Source organism: Mixophyes fleayi, chromosome 5 (assembly GCF_038048845.1).
Source record: "Mixophyes fleayi isolate aMixFle1 chromosome 5, aMixFle1.hap1, whole genome shotgun sequence".
NCBI lineage: Eukaryota > Metazoa > Chordata > Amphibia > Anura > Limnodynastidae > Mixophyes > Mixophyes fleayi.
In genome coordinates this window covers 250775473-250800632 of record NC_134406.1, presented here as the reverse complement: position 1 = coordinate 250800632, position 25160 = coordinate 250775473, and the positions used below count along the sequence as shown (strand labels likewise).

Here is a 25160-nt window from a genome sequence, read left to right as displayed (position 1 = left end):
AGCAGCAAACACTTGTGTCCAAACATTGACATAGAACTAATCTAGCGTATAACTCAGCAGAGCTACCTCTAGCATAGAACAGATTTAGATCACTGTGATCCTGTACAGATTATACAGTACGTTGTCCCACGCTCTCCGGCTTCCTCCCACTGTCCAAACACACACTGGGCAGGTTCATTCCTTCACCTGTGGGCGCCTGTGATGTACACTAAATATTATATGTACATAAAGAGTAATACTACTACATACATTCATATAGTAGGGACAATACACTATAAAGACGTATTCTAGCTAGATAAATAGTTCTACGTGAAAAAGGTTTTAGTCACATTCTCAAATATTTCTGCTGCATCTTCTGAAATCATTAGTTCCACTCAATACATATTATGGGTCAATGTGTTATTCCATCTAACAGGATTAAAATCTCCTCGTGCCCTTGGTTAAATTTGCTCCCCTGCTCGTTCTGGAGAAAACGACTTTTCTTGGGGAACACATGATAACCCCCTCCGGTACTATACCATCTGCCGAATGCTTTACTCTCCTCCGACTTCCTGGTATATATGTTTAAAACGTTTCTAAATGTTATTTTTACTTGAAAGCCCTGTAACTCAAAGAAAGTTTTTTTAATACAACATTCTTTTACGTTGCAAAAACAACTTTGCATACGCATTTAATCTCTGTGTTGTGGAGGCTCTACGCTTCCACTGGTGATAAACAATTGGCCTAAATCAGAATTTCCCACATTTTCTGGCTAAAAAGCCACAGTTAAGGGATTCAAGGGGTGAAACTGAAGGACAGCTGTGTAAATGACTTAAGGCCATGCCAAAAAACAGAGATAAAATAATGCAAAAGCATCAATTAGGAAAAGGGTAGAAAACAATATAAAAGTGTTTGGATGTCCCAGTGGGCACCATTGGTTTAATGATCAGGAAGTGGAAGTTACATCACCCACTCAGATATGGTCTAGAAAACGTCATCCCTCAAAACCATCTGTACGCAGGAAGAGACTTGTAGGTAGAGATGCTCACTGACCCCAGTGAAGTGGTTTTGGTTTTGCATCTGGATTAGCTTCGAGTTTTGGTTTTGGCAAAACCACCCTCGTGTGTTTTGGTTTTTGATTTTTTTTTTTAAAAAACCTAAAAAATGCTAAAATCACATAATTTTGCTTTTTTTGTTTGTTCCTACATTATTATTAACCTCAATAACACTAATTTCAAGTCATTTGCAGTCAATTTTGACCACCTGACAGGTCACAATATTATTTTCATACACTTTGGTACAAATACTGCAGCGACCTGGCTGGATGCTAAGCGACAGAGCAATGACTCAATCACACGGCAGTTTCTACCACATCTAGGACACATTGGCACACACCAGTGGCAGAAAAGAAAAATGGGTGTCTGACCCCGTGATGTTGGAATTTAAAAAGGAATCCAAAACTCGCGAGATCCGACTATGTCACAATGACGTTTTGCCTCATTTTCGATTCCGAGGGCGGGCGACAGTACCGAGCTTGCTCGTGAGCCAACTCGGATCCCCTAAGTTCAGGTGCGTTCGGTTTCCGAGGAACCGAGCCTGAGCATCTCTACTTGTAAGAGAAGCTACAGCGTTCACTGGCTGAGACTGGAGAGAAGGTGCCCCAGTCATCTATATGAAGAGCTCTGTATAACACTGGTCTGTACGAGGGGGTGACACTACTCACAATGAAGCAGGTAAAAGCACCTCTGAAGTGGAAGCATTGTGTCACCAGCAGGGACTGGGCATCTTGTTACAATAGAAGGCAGAAAGGAGAAATATACAGGGGATAAAGAACGATTTCACTCAGCTAAAAAAAAGAGAGAGTTTGGGTGAAAGTTCATCTTTCAGTAGGACAATGACCCCGAAAACTAACAATGGATCATCCCAACAACAAAATTGTGACTGTCCTGCAATGACCCAGTCAAAGCACTGATCCCAACCTCATTCAGAACCTGTAACTAGAATATAAGGGTGCACAAGTGTCATCTGACTAATCTGAACAACTGGACTCTCCACCAGTGTGCAAAGCTGGCGCACACTTATCCCAGACGTAAAGCGGTTCCTGCTGCAAAAACCATCTACTAAATATTACGATGTGGGTATTAAATACTTAAGGAAACTGCGTATATCATTTTTCCCCTTAAGATATTTTTGTAACATAAAACAAAGTCACACAGAGTTTTAGTGCTTCCAAATAAAAATATTGCAAAACAAAAACCTCAGTATAGATTTATTCACTGAAATAAGAGAATCAGTAAAGGATGGTCATTGGGCATGTTGGTAAGTGTGTGTTTGGTCATCTTCCGCCCATACTGCCCCAGTACCGTCAGACCTCATCCATTTAGCCGCCTATGATTGGTCCACATGCTGCGGCTTCAATCCGCCACGCTGTGGGACCTTTTACATACTGTACGTATGTTTGCGAAGGTTACAAGACGTCACTGCCCCACTAGGCCTCCCATGCAGCACCCACCTCCCCTTCTGATGCGTAGTGTCTGACTAGTATCTGGGCACTGACCTTATAATGATTAGCTCTGTAAGAGGCCAGCAGAAGTAATGGCACTTGTCATGAGGTATTTATAGTAACCGGATCATAGATCAGCCAATATTATCAGTATCGTATATCCAATGATTATTTGGGATCAGATGCATGACCCCACGTGCACCCTATGTCCTGTGTGCTCTAGATCAGTGATAACCAATAGGAAGCCTGGGAGCCAAATGTCACCAGCTTCCCAGAGAATCCCCAGGGATCCACTGTAGAAAATATAATTATCCTGTGTTTAGTCTATTAAACATTAATTTGAGATATTTATGTAGCCCCACAGCTTTCCTGCCGGCCCCCAGGGCCCAGGGTCCCACAGCTTTCCTGCCGGCCCCCAGGATAAGATTCTGTACAGTAATTACCCTTTGGCCACACTGCACACACTTTTCTTTTTTTGCCGTATCATGCTATATAGGAATTTTTAATCAAAGTGCTGATATGGTATGATATCGTTAGTATTCTTTAGACTGAACTTTGCTATACACGGCAAATTAAGGAATGTTTTGTCACAGCAAAGCATGATAATTGAAACCATATTCACCAATGCACCGCACCTGTTTGCTTTTGGCCTTAGCAATATGTGACAACCCCCCCCCCTTCCCCAGAAAAAAAAAAGAATTAAAAAAATCCCTCAACATTCTCAGGTGTAGAACATACTTAGAAAAAGCAAATTATTATTATTTTAAACATATAGACCAAATATAGCACTTCTTTGGTTTAGCAATAGCTTTCAGTATACATTTCTAGTTGGCTTCTAACTATCCTAAGCAAAGCACGGGATATGTGATAAAGGTTTTCACAGTAGACTTCCACTTGAGAAAAAAATAAAACGTAATCACTTTCCCATATTAATATCAAACTGTATTGCACAATGCACACTGCCATATTTCTGTGAAAGTCCATCCCCCATTTCATTACTGATTTTAGTCAGTAGACAGATATGTTAGCAACACTGAATATACTGCAACAGACTATAGCTTCTTGTCAGAAAGATTTCAGACAGGACTAAAACAGATTGCAACACGGACCACCAGGGTGATCTCTACATTTGGTCCAGTGCCTTCAAATGGCTTGGCTTTAATGTGCTTATATTTACACACAAATGTCTCTTCCATGGAGTTTTATATTTGACATTTTACACTGACTGATCTGATAAATGCTGAACAAGACAGACAACTTCTCATACCAACTAATGCAACAATAGTTATGAAAGTTTAAGCTCCACTTTCCAGTTCCCCATTCTCACATTGCTGAGAGTGTAAATATGTGCAACATTATACTAGCTGCATTGCAGCATATATTACAAAATATTTTTTTAAAAACAAAATTACATTATGCTTTTATTAAGAATCTAATTATAAAATATGACATTTTAAAATGTATTTTTTATTTTATTTAATTTCCCAAAATGGTCTTAACTTATATTAAACATGAGCAAAGTGACATACTTCAAAGTGCAGCTTACATGATTTTCTCACTTCCGTTCAGTGTACAACAATCAAGTAAACACAGGGATTAGTTCTCATCGGGTTGGTTTAACAAATCGTGATTGAGAGGAGAATACTGTTTATCCACATTTTATCATGTACAGACCATACTCCGAAGTCCGTAACATCAGATTATATCTGTTGATCTATGCGCTAATATTGTTACTACCAAATTAATATATAAGATTATATGGGGGATCCTTACACAAGAGTTCATAATGGTGACTTTGTAGCTCAAGTTGTCTCTTAATTACAGACGATTACTGACTGTTTATTAAAATTAATGTAATGTTCACCCAATATGGCAATGGACAGTCTACCACTTCTAATAGTTAGTGCATGTTACGTCTTATGTCCAATATTGAACCGATTCAGCTGTAATTCATTCACATGGAGTGTTAGGATTTGAATGTATATAAAAAGGTTTTAATGATATTACGTGGCTGCTACTGGTGACTACTAAAGTATCAGGGTAAACGATTTCCAGTAAGTTATAAGTGAACACACCATGTGAATGATAAGCGATGAGTTAGCATGAGGCTGATTGAAGTCCAGGTGATTTATTAAGCGATAGCAGACAAATCACAGATAGCAACAACATTTAATTATACTTTGCTAAATAAAAGCTGAATAAAATAAACTTATATTTTCTAACACCATGGAATAAAATAGTTTTGTGAATTTTTAACACTGACCTACACAAAATAATCTGCCAACTAAAGACAACAACTCTAAAGTGTTTACATAACAACAAATAAACTAAGTAAAACAACAATAAAGTAATGCATCCGTTTGCAATTAAGAAAACGTTTCAGAGTTGTTTTGAGACACATTACGTGAGGATAGGTTACTAGAATTCCTGATTAAATCCAGTTTGCTTCCATGATGTGAGAAAGATTAGTTAGGAAGATGGTAAAGGAGGAGAATTAACTGATGGCCGCTGTAGGCGAGTGCGTCCTCAGTCAGCTGCCACAATTGCCCCAGAGGCTTCAGAAACCAGCATCATTATGAATAGAAACAAAGGGCAAGATTTACTAAGCTGCGGGTTTGAAAAAGTGGAGATGTTGCCTACAGCAACCAATCAGATTCTAGTTATAATTTATTTAGTACCTTCTACAAAATGACAGCTAGAATCTGATTGGTTACTATAGGCAACACCCCCACTTTTTCAAACCCGCAGCTTAGTAAATCTAGCCCAAAGTTTCTGTAATTGGACACACTCGATCACCACCAGCATCCAGTACGGAGGACGTGAAGGAAGAACAGTAAGTTCTGCTTCTTACAGACAGGAATGTACATCTCAGAAGCAATCTGACAGTTGGCCGAGTTTCAGATTTAGCTTTTACCCCAACAACAAATCTAATAGTTGCAAACTTAGGGCTTGTTCATCCTGTTTTAAAGGTGTTGCAGCATAGATGCAATCAGCACATTCCATGTCTCACAATGAACCACTTACATCACTGTGCCTGTTGAAGTAGACCTAACACTACTGGCGGGAAGGGATAAAGGGGAAATTGATATTTAATATATTATAAAGTGCCTTGCGCAAGACAAAAAGTGTGTGCGTGTAATCGTCGCTGGCCCAGCTGTAATAAAAGGTACTACACAGCATACGCTCTGCCCGATAAACTGGATGAACAGGGGGTCCTTGTTCCTTGCGTCTTCCATAAGGAGCTACGTAATAAAGGATTATGGCGACTAATGTAGCAGACTACATTTTTGGGGAGCACAATGCAACGTAATTGGGGGATAAGCAGGGGCCGTAGGGGAGCCGGATGTTACTAGTCAGTCTGCATGACCATGTAACCAAACCATACAAAGGCCATTAATCCTAAAGGTTTCAATCAAAAAGATACTAATAACAAAATATATATGTTACAGTATCAGGAACTGTACATGTCGGCAGAGATGAGGCTTTAATTGTGGAGGATGAATTTGCCACCACGCAGAGCAGGTTTCCTGTCTGTAATCCTATTGAGCCATTCTAAGCCTGATAACAGGGGAACAGCGATCACACAAATATAAAACTTACACTAGAGTTGCACAATCAAGTGGAGGAAAAAAAGTGCTGTCTGGCATACTTTATTTCATGAATTCAGGGTTCCTTTAAGCTGGTGGTTTACCTCTGGTTTCAGAGAAGGAAAAACCATGCACATATACCAACCACAGGATGCAAGACCGGTTTCATTTCAGTGACTTAGAGAAAAATGGAGAAATAAAAGTGATATGAAAAAATGGTAACAAGGGTATTGTAAGTACTTACAATCTAAAGAATATAGATCACTAAACCAGTGAGCAAGCTATGAAGAGAGAGCCAAAAGGACCTTTTTCAGATGAGGGCTGACAAGTCCCCAAGTGATTGCATGAGAGAAACTCTGGTTTGTCGCTACAATGAATCCTACAGAGGGTGCTGCTCCCTATTCACAGTCATCCCTTACAACAATTTTCCAAGCCAGGTGGTTGGGCTTCTGTACGTTTCCTCTACTCTAGGGATAGGCGACCAGTGGCTGTGCAGCTGACAGAAAGCCATGAGGATACAGTCCACCTGTCTCATTCACACAGCAGAAGAGGCAGACATTTGATTGACTGCACCAGTAACCGTGACAATGCTGAGATCACTACCGATATCACTGAGGCATGGGGGACCAGACGGAGAGGGGGTGCGCGCAAATGTTTGCATCTTGCGGCGGGTCTTGCTGGGTGCACCGATCGTTAAATGCAGGCCTCATTTTGTGCCCATATATAAAAATAAATTAATTTGGGGGGACAGGATTATCTAAACAAAAGTTCAAGGTGTGGGCAAGGTGAATTTATGCGGTGTTCCCTTTTTATTAGGGGGCCACAGTGTATTTTTATCTACATAATAGGGCTTAATATTTACATGTCTCAGAGAGGACAGATCAAACTTTGACATACATTGGTTAAATAGGGTGAAAACCATTAAAATATTTGCTTCATGTAAGACATAAAGGAGGTTGGTGGAGAGAAGTATTTTGGAGAATAGGAGGTTACATTAGTGAAGGCCAAGGATCTAGTGTGGCCTTTAAAGTGATGTTTTTATTCAGTACATTGTCTTCAATTCCTGCTGGATCAGTTTAATAAAATAAATGGAAAGTGAGATGAACTAATAGGTGCATTTGTGCAAAACAAAAAGTGCAGTTTGGCACATTTTTCTGGTCCGTAAATGACCCATAGAAACCGTACTCTGGACAACTCTGTTAGGCTTATAGAGGTTGGGCGAAGCACTGCCCCAGGGAATGATGGGGGCTCCTTGTACGACATCTGAGTAACACTGACAATGAGACAGTCACTGTCATACATGCTCATAAACAACTGTGACTGTAAACAAGAAAGCACATAATTTGGATGTAAACAATAAGGAAACACACTGCAGAGAGGAATGTAACCAACAAGGGATTATGCAGTAAAGTTGTTACCCAGTGATTTTCGGCATTCTTGTTCACACCCACCCGACCTTTAATCCCAGTTAACTTGTAACATACAAAGACCTTGAGGTGATTACACATACAGCAGTGCTGTGCTTCTCAGCAGCACACACAGTTAACCCTTTTATAATGCAGCCATCAGTAAAGTAAAACATTTTTTAAAATTCCCTTACTTACTTGTTGCAGTCTTCGATGCACTGTCCACAGTCCCCATCCTTGAGGTGACACGCCGCTCTGTTGGAGTACAAGATCCCCAATTCTTCTGCGTCCTCTGTGGTATAGAAATGCATTGGTTAGCAGGCAGCACTGCACCACTATCTGCCACCACTGCAGCATTCACAGGACAGGCAAACCCACAAGCAGCAACCGTCACTACTCCTTACAGAGCTGGGCATGGTGGTAAATAAGACTTTATAGGGAAACATTGGTAATAAAAACCACACAATTCTTGCACTATTATGAGCATTGCATATTGCTGTGACTAATGGTTTGTAGCTGCTGCCTCATGCACAATGCAATGCCAGTGATTGGGACTAGGAATATATATAACTCACCTGTGTCCTGGAGACTGTCAATAGCCTCCGAGTACTTCACTGCAGCCTCCCCAAACTGGCCATTTTTAAAGAGCTGGTTGCCCTCATTCTTCAGCTGTGCCGCAGGAGGAAGGGGCTGTGATGGTGATGACAGCTTGGTTTCCTGGCTGCTGATCCGGGCTTTGAGATCAGGTTGAGGGGCTTTAGCACCGGGCTGCTCGGGCTTTGCCTTCTGCTCAGATAGGTAGGGGGCTTGGCCATTGCTGCAGTCTTTTCTCAGGCCGTTCTCAGCCCCCGGCTTGTTGTGTTTGGGGGTCTGGCCCAGATCCTCCCTCTCGTTGCCTCTCTTAGGAGAAAACTTTCTTTGAGCATTCCCCATGTCTCTCCGCTCGCCTGCAGCCTCTCCTCCCACTGTCACACCGGCTTCTACAAGGAAGTTACAGGCTTATTATCTACATCAGCAGAGCAGACTACTGCGCCGGCTGCAGCAGGGGTGCGAGGGGACCGTGCTGCAGACCAGCAGGGCTGGGCGGATGGTGTAATACACAGATCTATAATCAGACGGTCACCGGGGTCTTATAATAGCTCCCACACGTGTGCAGAGAGCAATAAGCACATGCGTGTGCACGGCCTATACTCTGTATATCAGCAGACTGCCCCCCTGCACATGTAACATACCCAGCACCATTGTCAGGCTTCCAGCTGCCTATTTCTATAGACAGATCTTACAACAGGGTATCCCAGTCATCTACAGTACTGCAGATCAGAGGTAGGCAACGTGTTTTGAACTACAAGTCCCAGCAAAAGGTCATGCTAGGACTTGTAGTTCACAACTCCGTGGGGGGGGGGGGAGCCGTGGGTTACCTGAATCTGCGCTCTAGGTCAGTGTTTCTTAAACCTGGTCCTCAGGATCCCTAACAGTGCATGTTTTCCACATCTCCATGCTTTTAGCACAGGTGTATTCATTAATGACTGACACATTGTAACAGATTCACAGGTGGGATAATTATTTCCTTTGTCACTTGGAAAACCTGCAGTGTTAGGGGTCCTGAGGACTGGGATTGAGAAACACAGCTCTAGGTGATAGGACACAAACCACAACCAGGCATTTTGGGATTTGTAGTCCAGAACATAGGATATTAACCTAAGAAGACCATAAAGGAACAGGCTGGGACTTGCAGTCCACAACAGCTACAAGCCCATGAAGACTACAAACACATTAGCTGTTGTTATTTTAAGGAATATACACACACTAAAGTCGCACACAGAGACAATGATCTTGCGGGAATCCATTATGAATTTACACAAACATATCTGGATCCACATATAAAGCTGAATCCACAATACAAGTAGGATCCAATAGAGTGGCTGTTTACGCGAGCATATGGATCTGGCTCTTTATGGGGATCCAGATTTTTGTGTTGATCCGCTTTTGTGTGAAGTTTGTATGGATATGTTTTTTGTGTTGATCTGGGTGTGTTTGTGTGAATTTAGTGCAAATATGTTTTTTTGGGTGAATATAGCTCTTATGTAAATTTAGTATGGATACGGCTTTTTGTGTTAGATTTTCTTGGTGTTTGTGTGAATTTAGTATGCATTATTATTATTATTATTATCGTTTATTTGTTAGGCGCCACAAGGTATCCGCAGCGCCGTACATGGTACAAACAGTAGACTATACAGGGTGAAACAATACAGAACAGTAAACACAAAGTACCAGAACTTCAGAAACTCCAGGCAGGCAAATACTGTAAAGATGGAGTGGAAGAACAGGTCTGGAGACAGGAGGGGAGAGGGGCCCTGCTCATACGAGCTTACATCCTAAGAGAGGGTAGACAAAATCAGGCACAAGAGGGAGTCAGTGAAGCAAGGGGGAGAGAAAAAGGGTCCAGGGAGAAACAGAAGAGGTGAAAGGTTAGGTGGATGGTAGGTAGGCCTTAAGGAACAGGTGAGTTTTAAGTGCCCGCTTGAAGGAGCACAGATTGGGTGATAGACGGATGGAGCGAGGGAGGTCGTTCCAGTGAAGGGGGGGCAGCTCGGGTGAAGTCTTGTATTCTAGAGTGGGAAGAAGTAATCAGAGTGGAGGAGAGGCGGCGATCATTGCCTGAGCGCAGGGAACGGGCGGGAGTGTGGATGGAGAGGAGGTTAGAGATATAAGGGGCAGTAGACTGGGAGAGAGCCTTGTAGGTGGTGGTGAGGAGTTTGAAAAGGATTCTGTAGGGGAAGGGGAGCCAGTGTAAGGCAAGACAGAGAGGGGAGGCAGAGGAGGAGCGGCGTGTGAGGAAGATGAGTCTCGCAGCTGCATTAAGTATAGAGCGGAGGGGGGCGAGGTGGGAGCAGAGGAGGCCAATAAGGAGGAGATTGCAGTAGTCGAGGCGGGAGATGATGAGAGCATGGATGACAGTTTTGGTGGCATCTTGAGAGAGGAAAGGACGGATGCGGGCAATGTTACGGAGTTGGAAGCGACAGGCTTGGGCAAGGGATTGAATGTGGGGGGCAAAAGAGAGAGAGGAGTCAAGAGTGACTCCTAGGCAGCGGAGTTGGGTGACAGAGGAGATAGTGGAGTTGTTAACAGTTATAGAGAGGTCATGGTGGGAAGGGCGTCTGGGTGGGGGAAAGACAATGAGTTCAGTTTTGGAGATGTTAATTTTAAGAAAGCGTGAAGACATCCAGGAGGAGATGGCTGAGAGGCATCTAGGAGAATCCAGCTTTTATCCACACACATTTTAGAATCCATTCAAATAAAGCTTTACTAGATAGAGGGGTGGGAGCATTACAAATACCCAATACTAGTGGAAGAAGTGGGGGTGTATACGGTGGTATGCCATACCGTCCCTTCTACTGCCTTCATTGTAACACTATCAAATTCCATTCTTTTATACTCCCATTACATTTTTTTATACCGCAACTTCTACATTTGGACCACTGCCCAATACAGTACTATATCCTTAAAATTAATTTACAGAAGCAGTTATCACACCTGCACACAAACACTAGTTGATGTATTAATATGTAAGCCTAAAAAAACTTGCTTTAATCAAAGATCCATTCAGTAGTTGCAGGTGTCCATTCTACCCCCTTTCTGTATGTCTGTCCATATGCCACCTGTGTGCTTTAAGTACTTCAAATATATGCCTCCGTTATGTCACTAACATCTTGTTCGATATATACTACTGAATTAGCAGGTCATATATGTTTTAATATCCAATCTAGAATTCATTACTTGTAAGAAGTGATCAGTTATAATCAATGGTTATTAATGTCACTACTCACTGATTGTTTTGTTTTTTTGCAGTCGTAAATCATTAATATATTTTAGCCCTAGCACAATTTAATGAACTCTGACAATATGCACTAATTAACTTATTTTGTTTTTTCAATTAATCACTTGTGAACTAGATACATTAGGAAGCAAAAAAAAGGACCAAATGTATTCAGTTCAGTCTGACAAGCAAAATGTAGCTATGGCTTTCCATATGTTGTGGAACTACAAGTGCCTGCATGCCTGGAAGTTACAGCTCTTATGGCACAGCATAAAGGCAATCTGTAGCTCTCCAGCGTTTGTGGAACTACATGTCCCAGCAGCTAAAAGTGCCTACTTCTGGTCTGGAAACTACAGCGACGTAGACAAGCTCAGTAGGCCTCAGGTACACCCTGCGCTTTCAATTTCATTCCGATGGGATTCATTTGTTTTTTTATTAATATGAACACGGACATATTTTTCTGTGATCTGTTATTTAAATGCGCACATAAAAGGGTTTTATAATACACCATAAACCTTTACCAAATAGAGAGTGACTGTTTATTGTGGATTCTTACAGGTGTCACACCCTGTATTGTCCCATTTACTAGTGACTGTATACAGTGGAAAAAACAAACACTCAACTCTGGTTTCAGTGTAGACCTGTAAACACAAACATTTGGTGCTAGTAAAACAGCTGCATATTGTTTAAAAAGTCCACTTTGGCAGACAATCTGGTGGCCACTGTTCAGCACCTAGACAAGCCTAAATGGCACAGAATGCAAGAACGGATTTTCTTTTTCCAGATGACTGTGGTATCAACACCTTAAATCAGAAATAATCAGTAAAAGGGAAATCCTAAACTGCAGAGCAGGGAGAATAGTGAGATGTAGGATTCAGTGCAAATTAGTCATGTTTCCATAGGCATCATAAGCTAGCCTGTAAAAACCACAGTATTTCACATGTACTGTACAGCTACTCAAATGAATATAAATAGCTAGATAATCATTACTATTTATCAGCTGGAACCTTTAAGCAAAACACACAGCTGTGTCAAATATTTGGCCAGCACAGTGGCTCAGTGGTTATCATTGCTGACTCACAGCCCTGGGGTCACGAGTTTGATTCCTGAACAAGGCCTTATCTGTGTGGAGATTATTTGTTCTCCCTGTGGGTTTCCTCTGGGTGCTCCGATTTCCTTCCACATTCCAAGAACATACTAGTAGGTTAATTGGCTACTGACAAAATTAACCAGTGTGTGTGTTAGGGAATTTAGACTGTAAGCCCCAATGGGGCAGGGACTGATGCGAATGACATATTCTGTGTACAGCGCTGCGGAATTAGTGGCAATATATAAATAAATGATGATGATCTGTGTGGAGTTTGTATGAGTTTCCTCCCACACTCCACAGACACGGTGGGTTAATTGGCTTGGGACAAACATTAACCCTAGTGTGTCTATGTGGTTCTAAGATCCACTGGGGCAGGGATTGATGTGAATAATTAAATATATCCTCTGTAAAGTTCTGGTAATTTGTAGACTTTATGTAAATAACTTAATAATAATAATCAACATTTTCTAATGAGACAGAAATCTTTTGGTAATTGCTGCTCATATGAGATATATTAGGCTCTGCTACTTTTCGAATGGAGCATACACAGAATATACCTGTATAATTACACATCGGTAAAGGACATGCAGACTGCAAGAGAACCCACAGAAGTAAATGTATATCTCTGGGACTGATAGAGGTCACAATCACTGTGCTGTCCCTGGGTACACAGATGTCATTAGAGCCTCACGTGATAGATGAAGCTTATGAAGACCTAGCACTAATCTGGTTGTATACGTGCGGCGTACACGTGCAGGACTAGTAAATATCTGCTGAGTCACAGTACACATCAAACACAACACGACATTCATTCTACCTTCATGATTTCTAACAATCAATAACAATGCCTTAACATAAAGAATACCCTATAAAGAAAAGAAGCCACAGAATGAGTATTGTAGAGCAAAGTACATTCTGCTACAGAGGGGGCAGTTCATCATCGTCAGCTATGTATTCCTTATTACCTTAATGTGTAACTTTGTAGAGGAAACTGTACTATTTTTAGCTTAGTAAATAAGGGTATACAGTGAGGTGTGGTCCCACCACGCACCTCGATCTGATCAAGCGTGCCTAAATTTCCACCAAAGCGCCTTGGTTTGCAGAGCAGGATGGTGGTGATTGCGGAGGAGCAGATGATCACACAGGCCGCATGGAGAAGTGGGAGGGATGTTTTTAGTAAAGAACCGCGCAAGTGCACCGCTGTACCTAGTTCTGCGGAGCTTTGCAAAGACCATTTGAAGAGTGAGTTTATTGAACTGAGAGAGAGGGGTGGGGAGGGTGTGTAGGGATGTTCCTTGCTGAGTACAGGACGCACGTTCATTAACACTCTGCAAGCGGTCTTACATTTTGCACTAGCTCAGAGCTCATGGCAGTATCTGGGTCTTGTCCTATACTTTTAATGGGATTGCTGTTGCATCCCCATATCACACTCCAGCAGAGAAAAGCATCTTTAGACACACACGTAAAGGTGCACCCCAGATGTCCCTTCACTCTCATGATTAATTTAGGTCATAAATAAGTCTAAACTGAGCAGCTTTTTGGGAGAAAATTTGAATTTAATTTAAGTTTCCCCACCTCTCTGCACACCAAGGCAGACTTATAGAGTAGGTTTGTAGTTAGATGTGCACTGTGCGGACCCATCCAGGCTCAGCAGTGCAAGACCTAGGTGTTTTGTGGTGTGTACAGAGTACGCTTTGGAAACGAGGCCCAGGGCAGGAAGTCATTATGTTGGATGATCCAGTATTCATGAGATTGTACTTTTTTAATTCACTGGTAAAATCACAGAAGTACTTCATGACCAAGTGAATATTGGTTAAACCCACAAACTGGCTGCATCTACTGTGTGCAGGGGAGAAACCATGTGGCAGGTGCATTATAATATATGAAATAGAAAGCAAGACAGTCACCTTAAATTAACTCAATTCAAATATTACAATGCATGCAAACTGAATGGTCTCACTGTATACCATGGAATATAATCTCATGAACTGTGCACATACCATTAGTATCATGACTGATATACAAGTATCTACCAATTGCATATTAGCAGAATTCCTGCAGTAGCGCAGCCCACGATATGAGGAACAATATGGTTTACAAGTCAGCTGTTGGCAAGAGCTTCATTTGCTTATTCCCCATGCAAAGTCTATGCAAAACATCAAACTCATATAATGCAGTGTGTGTGTGTGTGTGTGTGTGTGTGTGTGTGTGTGTGTGTGTGTATATATATGTATATATATATATATATATATATATATATATATATATATTAGAAATGTAATCAACATGGCCAGGGTAGCTGACTCTAAATGACAGTGTGATATATTTTTTTTCTACCACAACCCCTATTTTACAACTGCTTTGTGTCTACTCTGTTATACTCCGGATGGAGTACTTAATATTTCTTATGAATAGATGCAATACTGTTATTTTCACAGATCACATATTGGCAGATTTTCTGAATCAAATAATCATAAAGCATAGGTACAATTACCTCAAATATGATATGCAGTATAATTGCAATAATAAATGTAGGAGATAAACAGTATCTCATGTATATATAGAGGTCTATACATCAGACTCCCCTGAGGACAATATGGGATCCATACATCAGACCCACCCAGAGGAGAATATGGGATCCATACATCAGACTCCCCCCGAGGAGAATATGGGATCCATATATCAGATCCACCCAGAGGAGAATATGGGATCCATACATCAGACCCGCCACAAGGGGAATATGGGATCCATACATCAGATCCGCCACAAGGAGAATATGGGATCCATACATCAGACCCGCCCCGAGGAGAATATGTGATCCATACATCAGACCCGCCCCGAGGAGAATATGGGATCCATACATCAGACTCCCCCCGAGGAGAATATGGGATCCATACATCAGACTCCCCCCGAGGAGAATATGGGATCCATATATCAGATCCACCCAGAGGAGAATATGGGATCCATACATCAGACCCGCCACAAGGAGAATATGGGATCCATACATCAGACCCGCCCGGAGGAGAATATGGGATCCATACATCAGACCCGCCCGGAGGAGAATATGGGATCCATACATCAGACCCGCCCGGAGGAGAATATGGGATCCATACATCAGACCTGCCCGGAGGAGAATATGGGATCCATACATCAGACCCGCCACAAGGAGAATATGGGATCCATACATCAGATCCGCCACAAGGAGAATATGGGATCCATACATCAGATCCGCCACAAGGAGAATATGGGATCCATACATCAGATCCGCCACGAGGAGAATATGGGATCCATACATCAGACCCGCCACGAGGAGAATATGGGATCCATACATCAGACCCGCCACTAGGAGAATATGGGATCCATACATCAGACCCGCCACAAGGAGAATATGGGATCTATACATCAGACCCGCCACAAGGAAAATATGGGATCCATACATCAGACCCGCCACAAGGAGAATATGGGATCCATACATCAGACCTGCCACAAGGAGAATATGGGATCTATACAGCAGACCCGCCACAAGGAGAATATGGGATCCATACATCAGACCCACCCAGAGGAGAATATGGGATCCATACATCAGACCCACCCAGAGGAGAATATGGGATCCATACATCAGACCCACCCAGAGGAGAATATGGGATCCATACATCAGACCTGCCACAAGGAGAATATGGGATCCATACATCAGACCCACCCAGAGGAGAATATGGGATCCATACATCAGACCTGCCCGCCACAAGGAGAATATGGGATGCATACATCAGACCCGCCACGAGGAGAATATGGGATCCATACATCAGACCAGCCCAGAGGAGAATATAGGATCCATACATCAGACCCGCCACAAGGAGAATATGGGATCCATACATCAGACCCACCCAGAGGAGAATATGGGATCCATACATCAGACCCGCCCAGAGGAGAATATGGGATCTATACATCAGACCCGCCACGAGGAGAATATGGGATCCATACATCAGACCCTCCACGAGGAGAATATGGGATCCATACATCAGACCCGCCACGAGGAGAATATGGGATCCATACATCAGACCCACCCAGAGGCGAATATGGGATCCATACATCAGACCAGCCCAGAGGAGAATATAGGATCCATACATCAGACCCGCCACAAGGAGAATACGGGATGCATACATCAGACGCGCCACAAGGAGAATATGGGATCCATACATCAGACCCGCCACAAGGAGAATATGGGATCCATACATCAGACCCACCACAAGGAGAATACGGGATGCATACATCAGACGCGCCACAAGGAGAATATGGGATCCATACATCAGACCCGCCACAAGGAGAATATGGGATCCATACATCAGACCCGCCCAGAGGAGAATATGGGATCCATACATCAGACCCGCCCAGAGGAGAATATGGGATCCATACATCAGACCCGCCACAAGAAGAATATGGGATCCATACATCAGACCCGCCCAGAGGAGAATATGGGATCCATACATCAGACCCGCCCAGAGGAGAATATGGGATCCATACATCATACCCGCCACAAGGAGAATATGGGATCCATACATCAGACCCGCCACAAGGAGAATATGGGATCCATACATCAGACCCGCCCAGAGGAGAATATGGGATCCATACATCAGACCCGCCACAAGGAGAATATGGGATCCATACATCAGACCCGCCCAGAGGAGAATATGGGATCCATACATCAGACCCGCCCAGAGGAGAATATGGGATCCATACATCAGACCCGCCCAGAGGAGAATATGGGATCCATACATCATACCCGCCACAAGGAGAATATGGGATCCATACATCAGACCCGCCACAAGGAGAATACGGGATGTATACATCAGACTCCTATGAAGAAAATATTGCAGTAAAAGGACAGGAGAAATTCCAAGACACCGGCCGGGGAACGTCCTAGTGAACAGCAGCCAGTAGTTTATTATGAAGTACAATCTTACCTCCGTGTAACCAATCATAGATCTAAAGTTAGTTCCTGGTTAGCCCAGCACATGTCTGAGAGCAACAGACACATCGTTGGGACACAGAGTTGAGCACCCCAGTTCTGGTGCTAAATGGTGGCATTATGAGGCCATATGTTGGAAAGTAATGGCATATGGTAGCACAGTGGTTAGCATAGCTGACTTGCAGCCATGAAATCTTTGGGTGAATTCTGATCCAGGTTGCTCTAATGTTCCTCTATATCCAACTGGGAAAGCTAATTGGATACTGACTAAATCTGTACCAGCATGTACTTTGCATGGTGCACAAACAATGGGGTTTTGTATAAGTGGCACACCTTGTGAGATGCGCACAGTTGGTAAGGGAACAAATGTCAAGTTACCAGGTCTGAGACGGGGATATCTGACTCGTTAAAATGCACAGTTGGGAGCTGTGTGTTATTGTACCTAATTGAAGCAATCAGTTTAACTATATAAAATCGTGTTTGGTTTTCCCCAAGATATTCAGCTTCTGTAAAATGATTTTATTGGGTAACTCCTGCCGCACACTTCCCTAGAGTAACCAATGGGACAGTTCTGAGTACTGAACAGACATGCAGATTGATAAAGTACACACTTTTATTTGGTCATATATCACATTAATGACAGATCTGTCACACAGGATACTGCTGGAAAGTCCCTACCAGTGGTAGCAGAGGCCATAGATCAGGACTGTTCATTACATGTAATGGTTCCAGACAGAATGTCAATGATCTACTGTACAGAATACAATGGTAATAAAAGACTGCAATCCACAGAGCTACACTCCACATACACTGAAGAACCCGGATTTCACAAAATGAGATGAAGAATTTATTATCCACACTGTACAAATCCTAATCCACACAGTGGGAGATGCAGTAATCCACAGAAGGACATATTATATTCCAGAGCAGCTCTCTCCCCATCTATCTTGAGACGTTCCCCTTGCCCTCACATAACAATTACTAGCCCTGTCTCCCTTTTACAGGAGGTTGATAAGACCAGGGCCGGATTAACCCAAGGTCTAACTGGGCTACAGCCCAGGGGCCTCCATTCCCTTAATCCGTCCCTGGATAAGACCAGGCTTTTGCTGGTGGTTCGGCCTTATTCTCTGGCCTGCCTGGACATTATAGGTCACATTGCGTTACACCACTCTAGAAGCCAGGACATGTGTTCTCCAAACTAGCTTAAAGTCGCACTCCCGGCTTTTTGCGTTTTATTTTTAAATGGTAAGTTTTATACCTGTTCAACATGTAGCTGAATCTGTAATGTCCTTTTAGAACTCTGTGTACCCTTTGTACAACCTCTGTGTGGAGGGAAATATATATGTCTACTACAGGACAAAGTCTGTCTGCTGGAATGTATTTGTGTTTCAGCACTCAAGCTTGTTCCTGAGGAGAGGGTCACTGATCTCTGGCTCCGAGCCCTCTCTCCATCTACATAAAGGCAGACTATGGGGTTGTCACATAACACCATGTTTTATAGATAACCAGAGCGAATCAGTAAATTGGCAAACAAATCTACACGACAATGCCTCTCACCTAGTGTCAACAGGCTCTTCTGCGCTTGATGTCTTAATGAGGTCATTAAGTCATGAGAGTAAGGGAACATTGGGCCTTTATTTTATGTATCACATTTGTACATTTTAATCATTCTATTAAACTGTGATGAGTGCAGGCAAAAAATGTACTTTCCATAAAGATTGCATCTGGAATATACAAAAGGAATCCCATTAAAAATATATGCAGATGCTCAATTTCTACCACCACCTTCAGTAATTTTGCATGTGGAATAATGCACGGTGGAAATCTACTTACTCAGGAACAGCTGAGTCACAAAACATGAGATCACATTTCTGCATGTTGGCATAATACGAGGCAAATAAGTTGCACAAAGCCTCCAAAATGCTTAGCCCAGGTCACCCAATCAGAAGGAGCAACATTTTTCACCTCTGCCATCTTCACCTGATAAGCCATGTGCCAACTGGTGAAACCTGGAGTATTCACGCCAACAAAGGTGCATGACATAAAATGATATATGCGCTACAGGCTACATTTTAGCAGTTTCGTAAAAGACGGATATTGAGTGCCACACGTGCACCAGAGAAAGCAGGCGTTTTAAGTACCTTTTTATTTTATAGCTAGAGCCTTAATATATTAGCTTCACCCACAATATGTTTTCGACTGGTACCGATAAACTGAATGAAGCCAAGAGATAAGACAATGCATGTTCACACAACTGCAGCAATAGACGCCCTATTTGACCATAGCAAACCAAAGCATAAGGTCAACAATCAAACAGGCAGATCCGCTGAGAAAACATTGTTTTAATAGATGGATTTGTACCCTTCAATGATTTGAAATGCAGACAGGTGATTATGGGAGCAGAGTGGTGTAAGAAAGAGGTTTCCAGTTTACTAGGTCTCAAAATCATTGGTTTGATTCCCACTGGAACGAAGAAAATAAATAAAACCTAGTGAAGTGAATAGGATAGTAAACCTTCCCTCATTCCATCACACTACTTAATTTGGTGGGGGTCCCCTTTCTGTAATCAGAGCAATGTTCCAGTATTTACAATTAGTGGGGATCTCGTTACTGGCGTATTGCCATAATCTTTTCCAAGCATCTGAGGATCTGCTGTAGGATTAGAGGCGTTAGGCGTACCTGATTGGATGACTGTCCTGCTCTTCCAATCAGAAGCTGCTGACGTTTCTAGCCCTGTGTCAGATCCCTCCCTGCTCCAGTGCTCAGGGATGATTACATTAATTACAAGCACCAGTACCCAGCTGTATTCAGGAAACGCTGTGATTTCCATGGGGGGGTGGTTAACTCCCGGGGAGACAAAGTAATCAAATCTAAGAGCCAGCAGAATCTTTTAAGGAGCCAGAGCTGATGTGCATCTACTGGCCTCCATTGAAAAGACTCCCAAAAGTTAGGAGCCAAGACTAATTTTCTGGTGCGTTGGCTACCTGGCTCCACAATAGGGCTGCCTGCACTACATGTAAACATAAAAGTGTCAATCCAAAGTATACAAAGTACATCACAACACACTGCAAATAAACCATTTAATTCTAATACAATCTTTCAGTGTAATGCTAAGCTCACAGTCATTCATAACAAGGATTAATGTGATTACCTCTCTTGCAGCTCGGTTTAACTTGCTCTTCTTCATCTGAACCCTCAATGTCCTGAATGATGATTCTCTTTCCTTCCTTCAAGGTCTCCTCTTGTTCCTTCTGTATCAGCTCATCCACATCACACAGAGCTTTCTATGGAGAGAAGATAAACAGAGGAATAGTGAGCAATGCAATGGTCTTATGGCCATAATGTACACATTAACATAATCAGTTCATTCTGATTATGTTAAGGGTTTTTCCATTTTCTGATGACTTTCATTTATCAATGCAGAGAACTTCAACTTAATACTGTATTTGTGTTCCGGCTTCCATCTGTGGTACAGTTAGGGGGCAAATCAACTAGGTGCATTGTGTCCGTAATTGCCTCTTGCGTACTTTCCCGCGCAAATTGTAGACAATTATTGTACTGGTCGCGAAATAAAATATTTACAAATATTAATATCGCAATCAGTACAGCTGGTTTTGTATTTGGATTGCTCTCTGGTATACTACAAAAAAAAAAAAAAAAATAACATGCAAGGCAGCATGCATCTAATTGAATCTACCCAATAGAGATGTACATTTTTATTGCCCCTTGATACAACGCGTTTCGCCTCTATTCTGTGCATTGGATATACTTGTATCCAAGGGCAACACATACAAAACACATCTGTCACAGCTTTTCAGTCTCCTTGTATCACATACACCTTTATAACTGTACATGTTTACCTTCAGTGTGTCCCAGTTTATCCCAAGTACCCTCTTAAGTGTGTTAATGTATTTCAAGTATCCCTTCATGTGTCTAAATGTATACCAAGTAACCTCTGAAATCCTCAAATATAAAAAATACTCAATTTTTTGTATAAGTATTATCTATTAATAAATTTAGGGGCATATTTAATTAGGTCCGGTGCTCGTGATTACACACGGTGCGCGATTAAAGTGACAATACGGTACAGCAACATAGTGGATTTCCCTTCGCAACCCTATGGGGCGTGCAAGGAAATCCGTGGTGTTGTGATAACGGAACTTGTGCAGCCGCGCGTAGTCGCGAGCATCCGAGTTAATATGTCCGTTAAAGTCAAAATAATTTTATTTTAATTGACTGAAATATGCTTTGAATTTGTCACAGGATGATAAATCCTGGTCTAGCTGATGTAAAGTCTTTGGTACAAAGCACAGAGGTGATGCAACAAAAGTAAAACAATGTGTCTAGTAAAGCAGAATTTACCACATTAAGCTCATCTGAAGGTGAAATCTCCTAAACAATACAATATTAATAATCTTTAAAGGGTAATTTTCACAAAACTCAATAAAATAGAAGATTAGTTGCCTCCTTCCATCTTATCTACTATAGTTTTTCATGTTGTTTCATATCTTTTACTATCTTTCTATAATTCATCAGTTGTAGCGAATGTTTGCTGTCAATAATGGTAGAACATTCACAAGGAGCAACAATGTGCTGTAACCATGACAACCAGACCTAACATTGTCAGGCAAATGAGAGCTGATATCTGACTGGTTACTATGAGTTACAGCACATGTTTTACTTTATTAAATCAGACCACTGTTTTTTTTCTATTCCCCTTTATACTGTACAGTAAACTTGAATTAAAAAAAATATATAATTGGGCTATAAAAAATAATGTTTATAGTTTTCCACAATTCACCTTCTTCTGTTGTCTGATGTATAGACCTATCATTTAGATTCGCATTAGCTGGTCACATACACTGGTCATTAAATCGCTGACTAATGACCCGTCTACAAGTGAAAGATTTTTTTACCTTAGCTACAGGATTGTCTGGTTCGTGATGCAAGACGGTCTTCAGATCCTTTGCCGCAGCCTGGTGATTTTGTAGGTTTTTGTTGACCGTAGCACGTCGTAATAGAGCTACAAGGTGAAATAATTATATTGTAACTTAGGCAGAAGAGGCTCTGCTCTCCATCACATAGTAATAGGTAACATGATATATCAATATGCTTTTATTTATTAAATTGGCGATACTCAAGACAGATCTAGGAACTCAAAACAGGGCAGGGTTTAGTGCTATCCCTGCAGGAAAACAGTTCAATCAAAACAACAATATCTTACATTTCTAGCCTGTTAGTGGTTACTCTGAGTATTCTTAAAAAAAGCCACTTAGGGATAGATTTAATAAACCTTCTAAAAGGAAGAGTGTGGGTGTTGCCCATAGCAACCAATCAGATTCTAGCTATCAACTATCTAGAATGCACTAGAGAATTGATAGCTACAATCTGATTGGTTGCTATGGACAACGCTCCCGTTTTAGAAGGTTTACCAAGTCTACCCCTTGATGTAAATAAACTGCCTGTGAATATGTTACAGTGTATGGGAACTGCCTGGCATGCAATGATCTTTATACTTTAATAGATATTGATATTCTAAATACTCTTTGAGGAAAAATGGTTTTAATGAAGTCGAAAGGAGACCGAATTGATTTAACGGTCAGGTCCAGCAGAGGGCGATGGATAGACTGCTGTAGAACAGGGTGACGAGAACATCAGTCAGAACTTGCCCTTGTAGAATATTAGGACTGATCAGACTGTATCAATGATCCTTAGCAGAATGGATGTGGTTACTGCGGAGTGTAGCACAGACCACAGGAAAAGCAAAGATTGGGAAATATTTACACCTGGGCAGGATGTGGGAATATGTGTGGAATGAGGATATATCTCATGCGGAGATGTCTCTGAACAAAGGATGCGAGGACATCTCTGATACAGAGCGAATGATTCAAAGAGCAAATGAGTCACCTTAACTGACTCACACAATTCACTAATTATTAAATGGCCTGTGGATTAGTAATGTTATCTGTGTATCTTGTGCATTGTGAACACACTATTTCACTTTGTAGAACATGCATTTGACTAACTGAATGCCCACTAGCTGTACTGCCACACAAACACAATGCCTGCTAGTACCAGTGATCCTGTTGTGTTATGAGTTACGTCCATGTACACACATCCTCATTCACTCACCACAGGGCCTGATTCATTGAGGGAAGTAAATAAAAAAAAAATGAGTAACTTTGAACCTTGGTAAAGCCATGTTACAATACAAGGGGTGCAAAGGAGTTTATTATTTTGCACATAAGAAAAATACTGGCTGTTTGTTTCATTTAGGATGCTAATATTTGATAGTTTGATTTTTACACTGAAATTTAAAGTTGATCCAGGACATGATCTACCCCAACTATAAATCTGTCCTCACATTTTAAATTTACCTCCCCCTCCAATACAACATGGTTTTGCCAAGATGCAATGTTAAATTTTTTTTAGTTTTACTATCCTTAATGAATCAGGCCCGTAATGTTGTTAATTACTTAGAAAAATGTATGGAAATAGGTTTCTTTGAGTTCTGTGGTTCCCCAAACACCAGCATGACCAGGCAGCCATGGGCATGATGGTGCTCGTAGCCCAAATACTTAATTGCAGCCTGGGCTTTCTGGTACCTGTAGTGCACAGAGGACAAAATGGATTTTAACATTCACTTTATTATTATTATTATTATTATTATTATTATTATTATTATTATTATTATACCCACACCCACCGCCCCAGGGTGTGGGAAGAGCCTTAGTGCTAACGGCACGGGCTGGTTAAACCTAAGGGGGAAGGGTCCACATTTCTTTTTTTTCTTTTTGCGGACCCGGTCACCCTAGGGAATCCAGCCTGGCCTGTGGCTGCTTTAGCATTATGGCAGTGTGGCCCCACTCTGCCGGTTTCACTGTTATACTGCCACCGGCCCAGGCTGGCAACGCCTAGTGGTAGCAATAGTAAAATTAGGGGACCTCAAGCTTTTTGTCCCTGAGTTTGCTAGTACCAGCCTAGGCTGGCAGCACTAGGGTTGGTTAAGCTGTTTTGGGGGGGGGGGGGTTAAATTACATTTCTTGCTAACCACTACTAGTGGTTAGCACTTCTACCTTACAGCACTGGGGTCATGAGTTCAATTCCCAACCATGGCTTTATCTGCGAAGAGTTTGTATGTTCTCCCTGTGCTTGCGTGGGTTTCCTCCGGGTGCTCCGGTTTCCTCCCACACTCCAAAAAGTGTGTGTGTTTTGTGTGTGTTAGGGAATTTAGACTGTAAGCCCCAATGGGGCAGGGACTGATATGAGTGAGTTCTCTGTACAGTGCTGCAGAATTAGTGGCGCTATATAAATAAATGATGATGGGTTTTACATGTATTGCCGTTTAAAATCTAGTGATTTATGTTCACATTTTAATTGTCAAATTTACAACCCTGTCCACATTTTACACATTGACATTTGAACTGTCGACATTATGAACCTCTACACAGTTCTTTGACTCTTTTCATACCCAACCCATCTTAACATTACAAATAAGACTGCTCTACAGATAACCCCTTTCCTTCCTTCTCTCTTCCCTCCCTCCATAAAAACCCAGCACATTTTGCTATGCTCTCCTATTTTACTCTGGTCTCTTTAGACACAATCTTTTCACTGGTTTGCCACAAAAATCCTCGGTTATTATTCAGGTAATAAAAGGAATCCTGTTTTTTTGTCTCCTTCTTTGTTGTGTATCAGTCCTCGCGGGCTGGCCCAGTGGACCGGTGTTACTATAGTACTTATACCCTGAGTGTTGTCCTGGAGTTTTACTATACAAAGTTCAATCAGTGTTGTAAATGTGGTTATTTGTTA

The 25160-nt window shown here is 41.9% G+C and overlaps 1 protein-coding gene across 1 annotated transcript in view; it reads right to left on the bottom strand.

Moving 5' to 3' along the window:
• SPAG1 (sperm associated antigen 1) overlaps nt 1-25160 on the bottom strand; it is a 59387-nt gene that overhangs the window by 16812 nt on the left and 17415 nt on the right. Inside the window, exons 9-12 of the mRNA XM_075213879.1 lie at nt 22265-22371; nt 20500-20632; nt 8051-8455; nt 7674-7767 (exon numbers count right to left, since the gene is read on the bottom strand). Of these exons, the coding sequence (XP_075069980.1) occupies nt 7674-7767; nt 8051-8455; nt 20500-20632; nt 22265-22371 (739 nt within the window). The remainder of the gene's footprint in view (nt 1-7673; nt 7768-8050; nt 8456-20499; nt 20633-22264; nt 22372-25160) is intronic.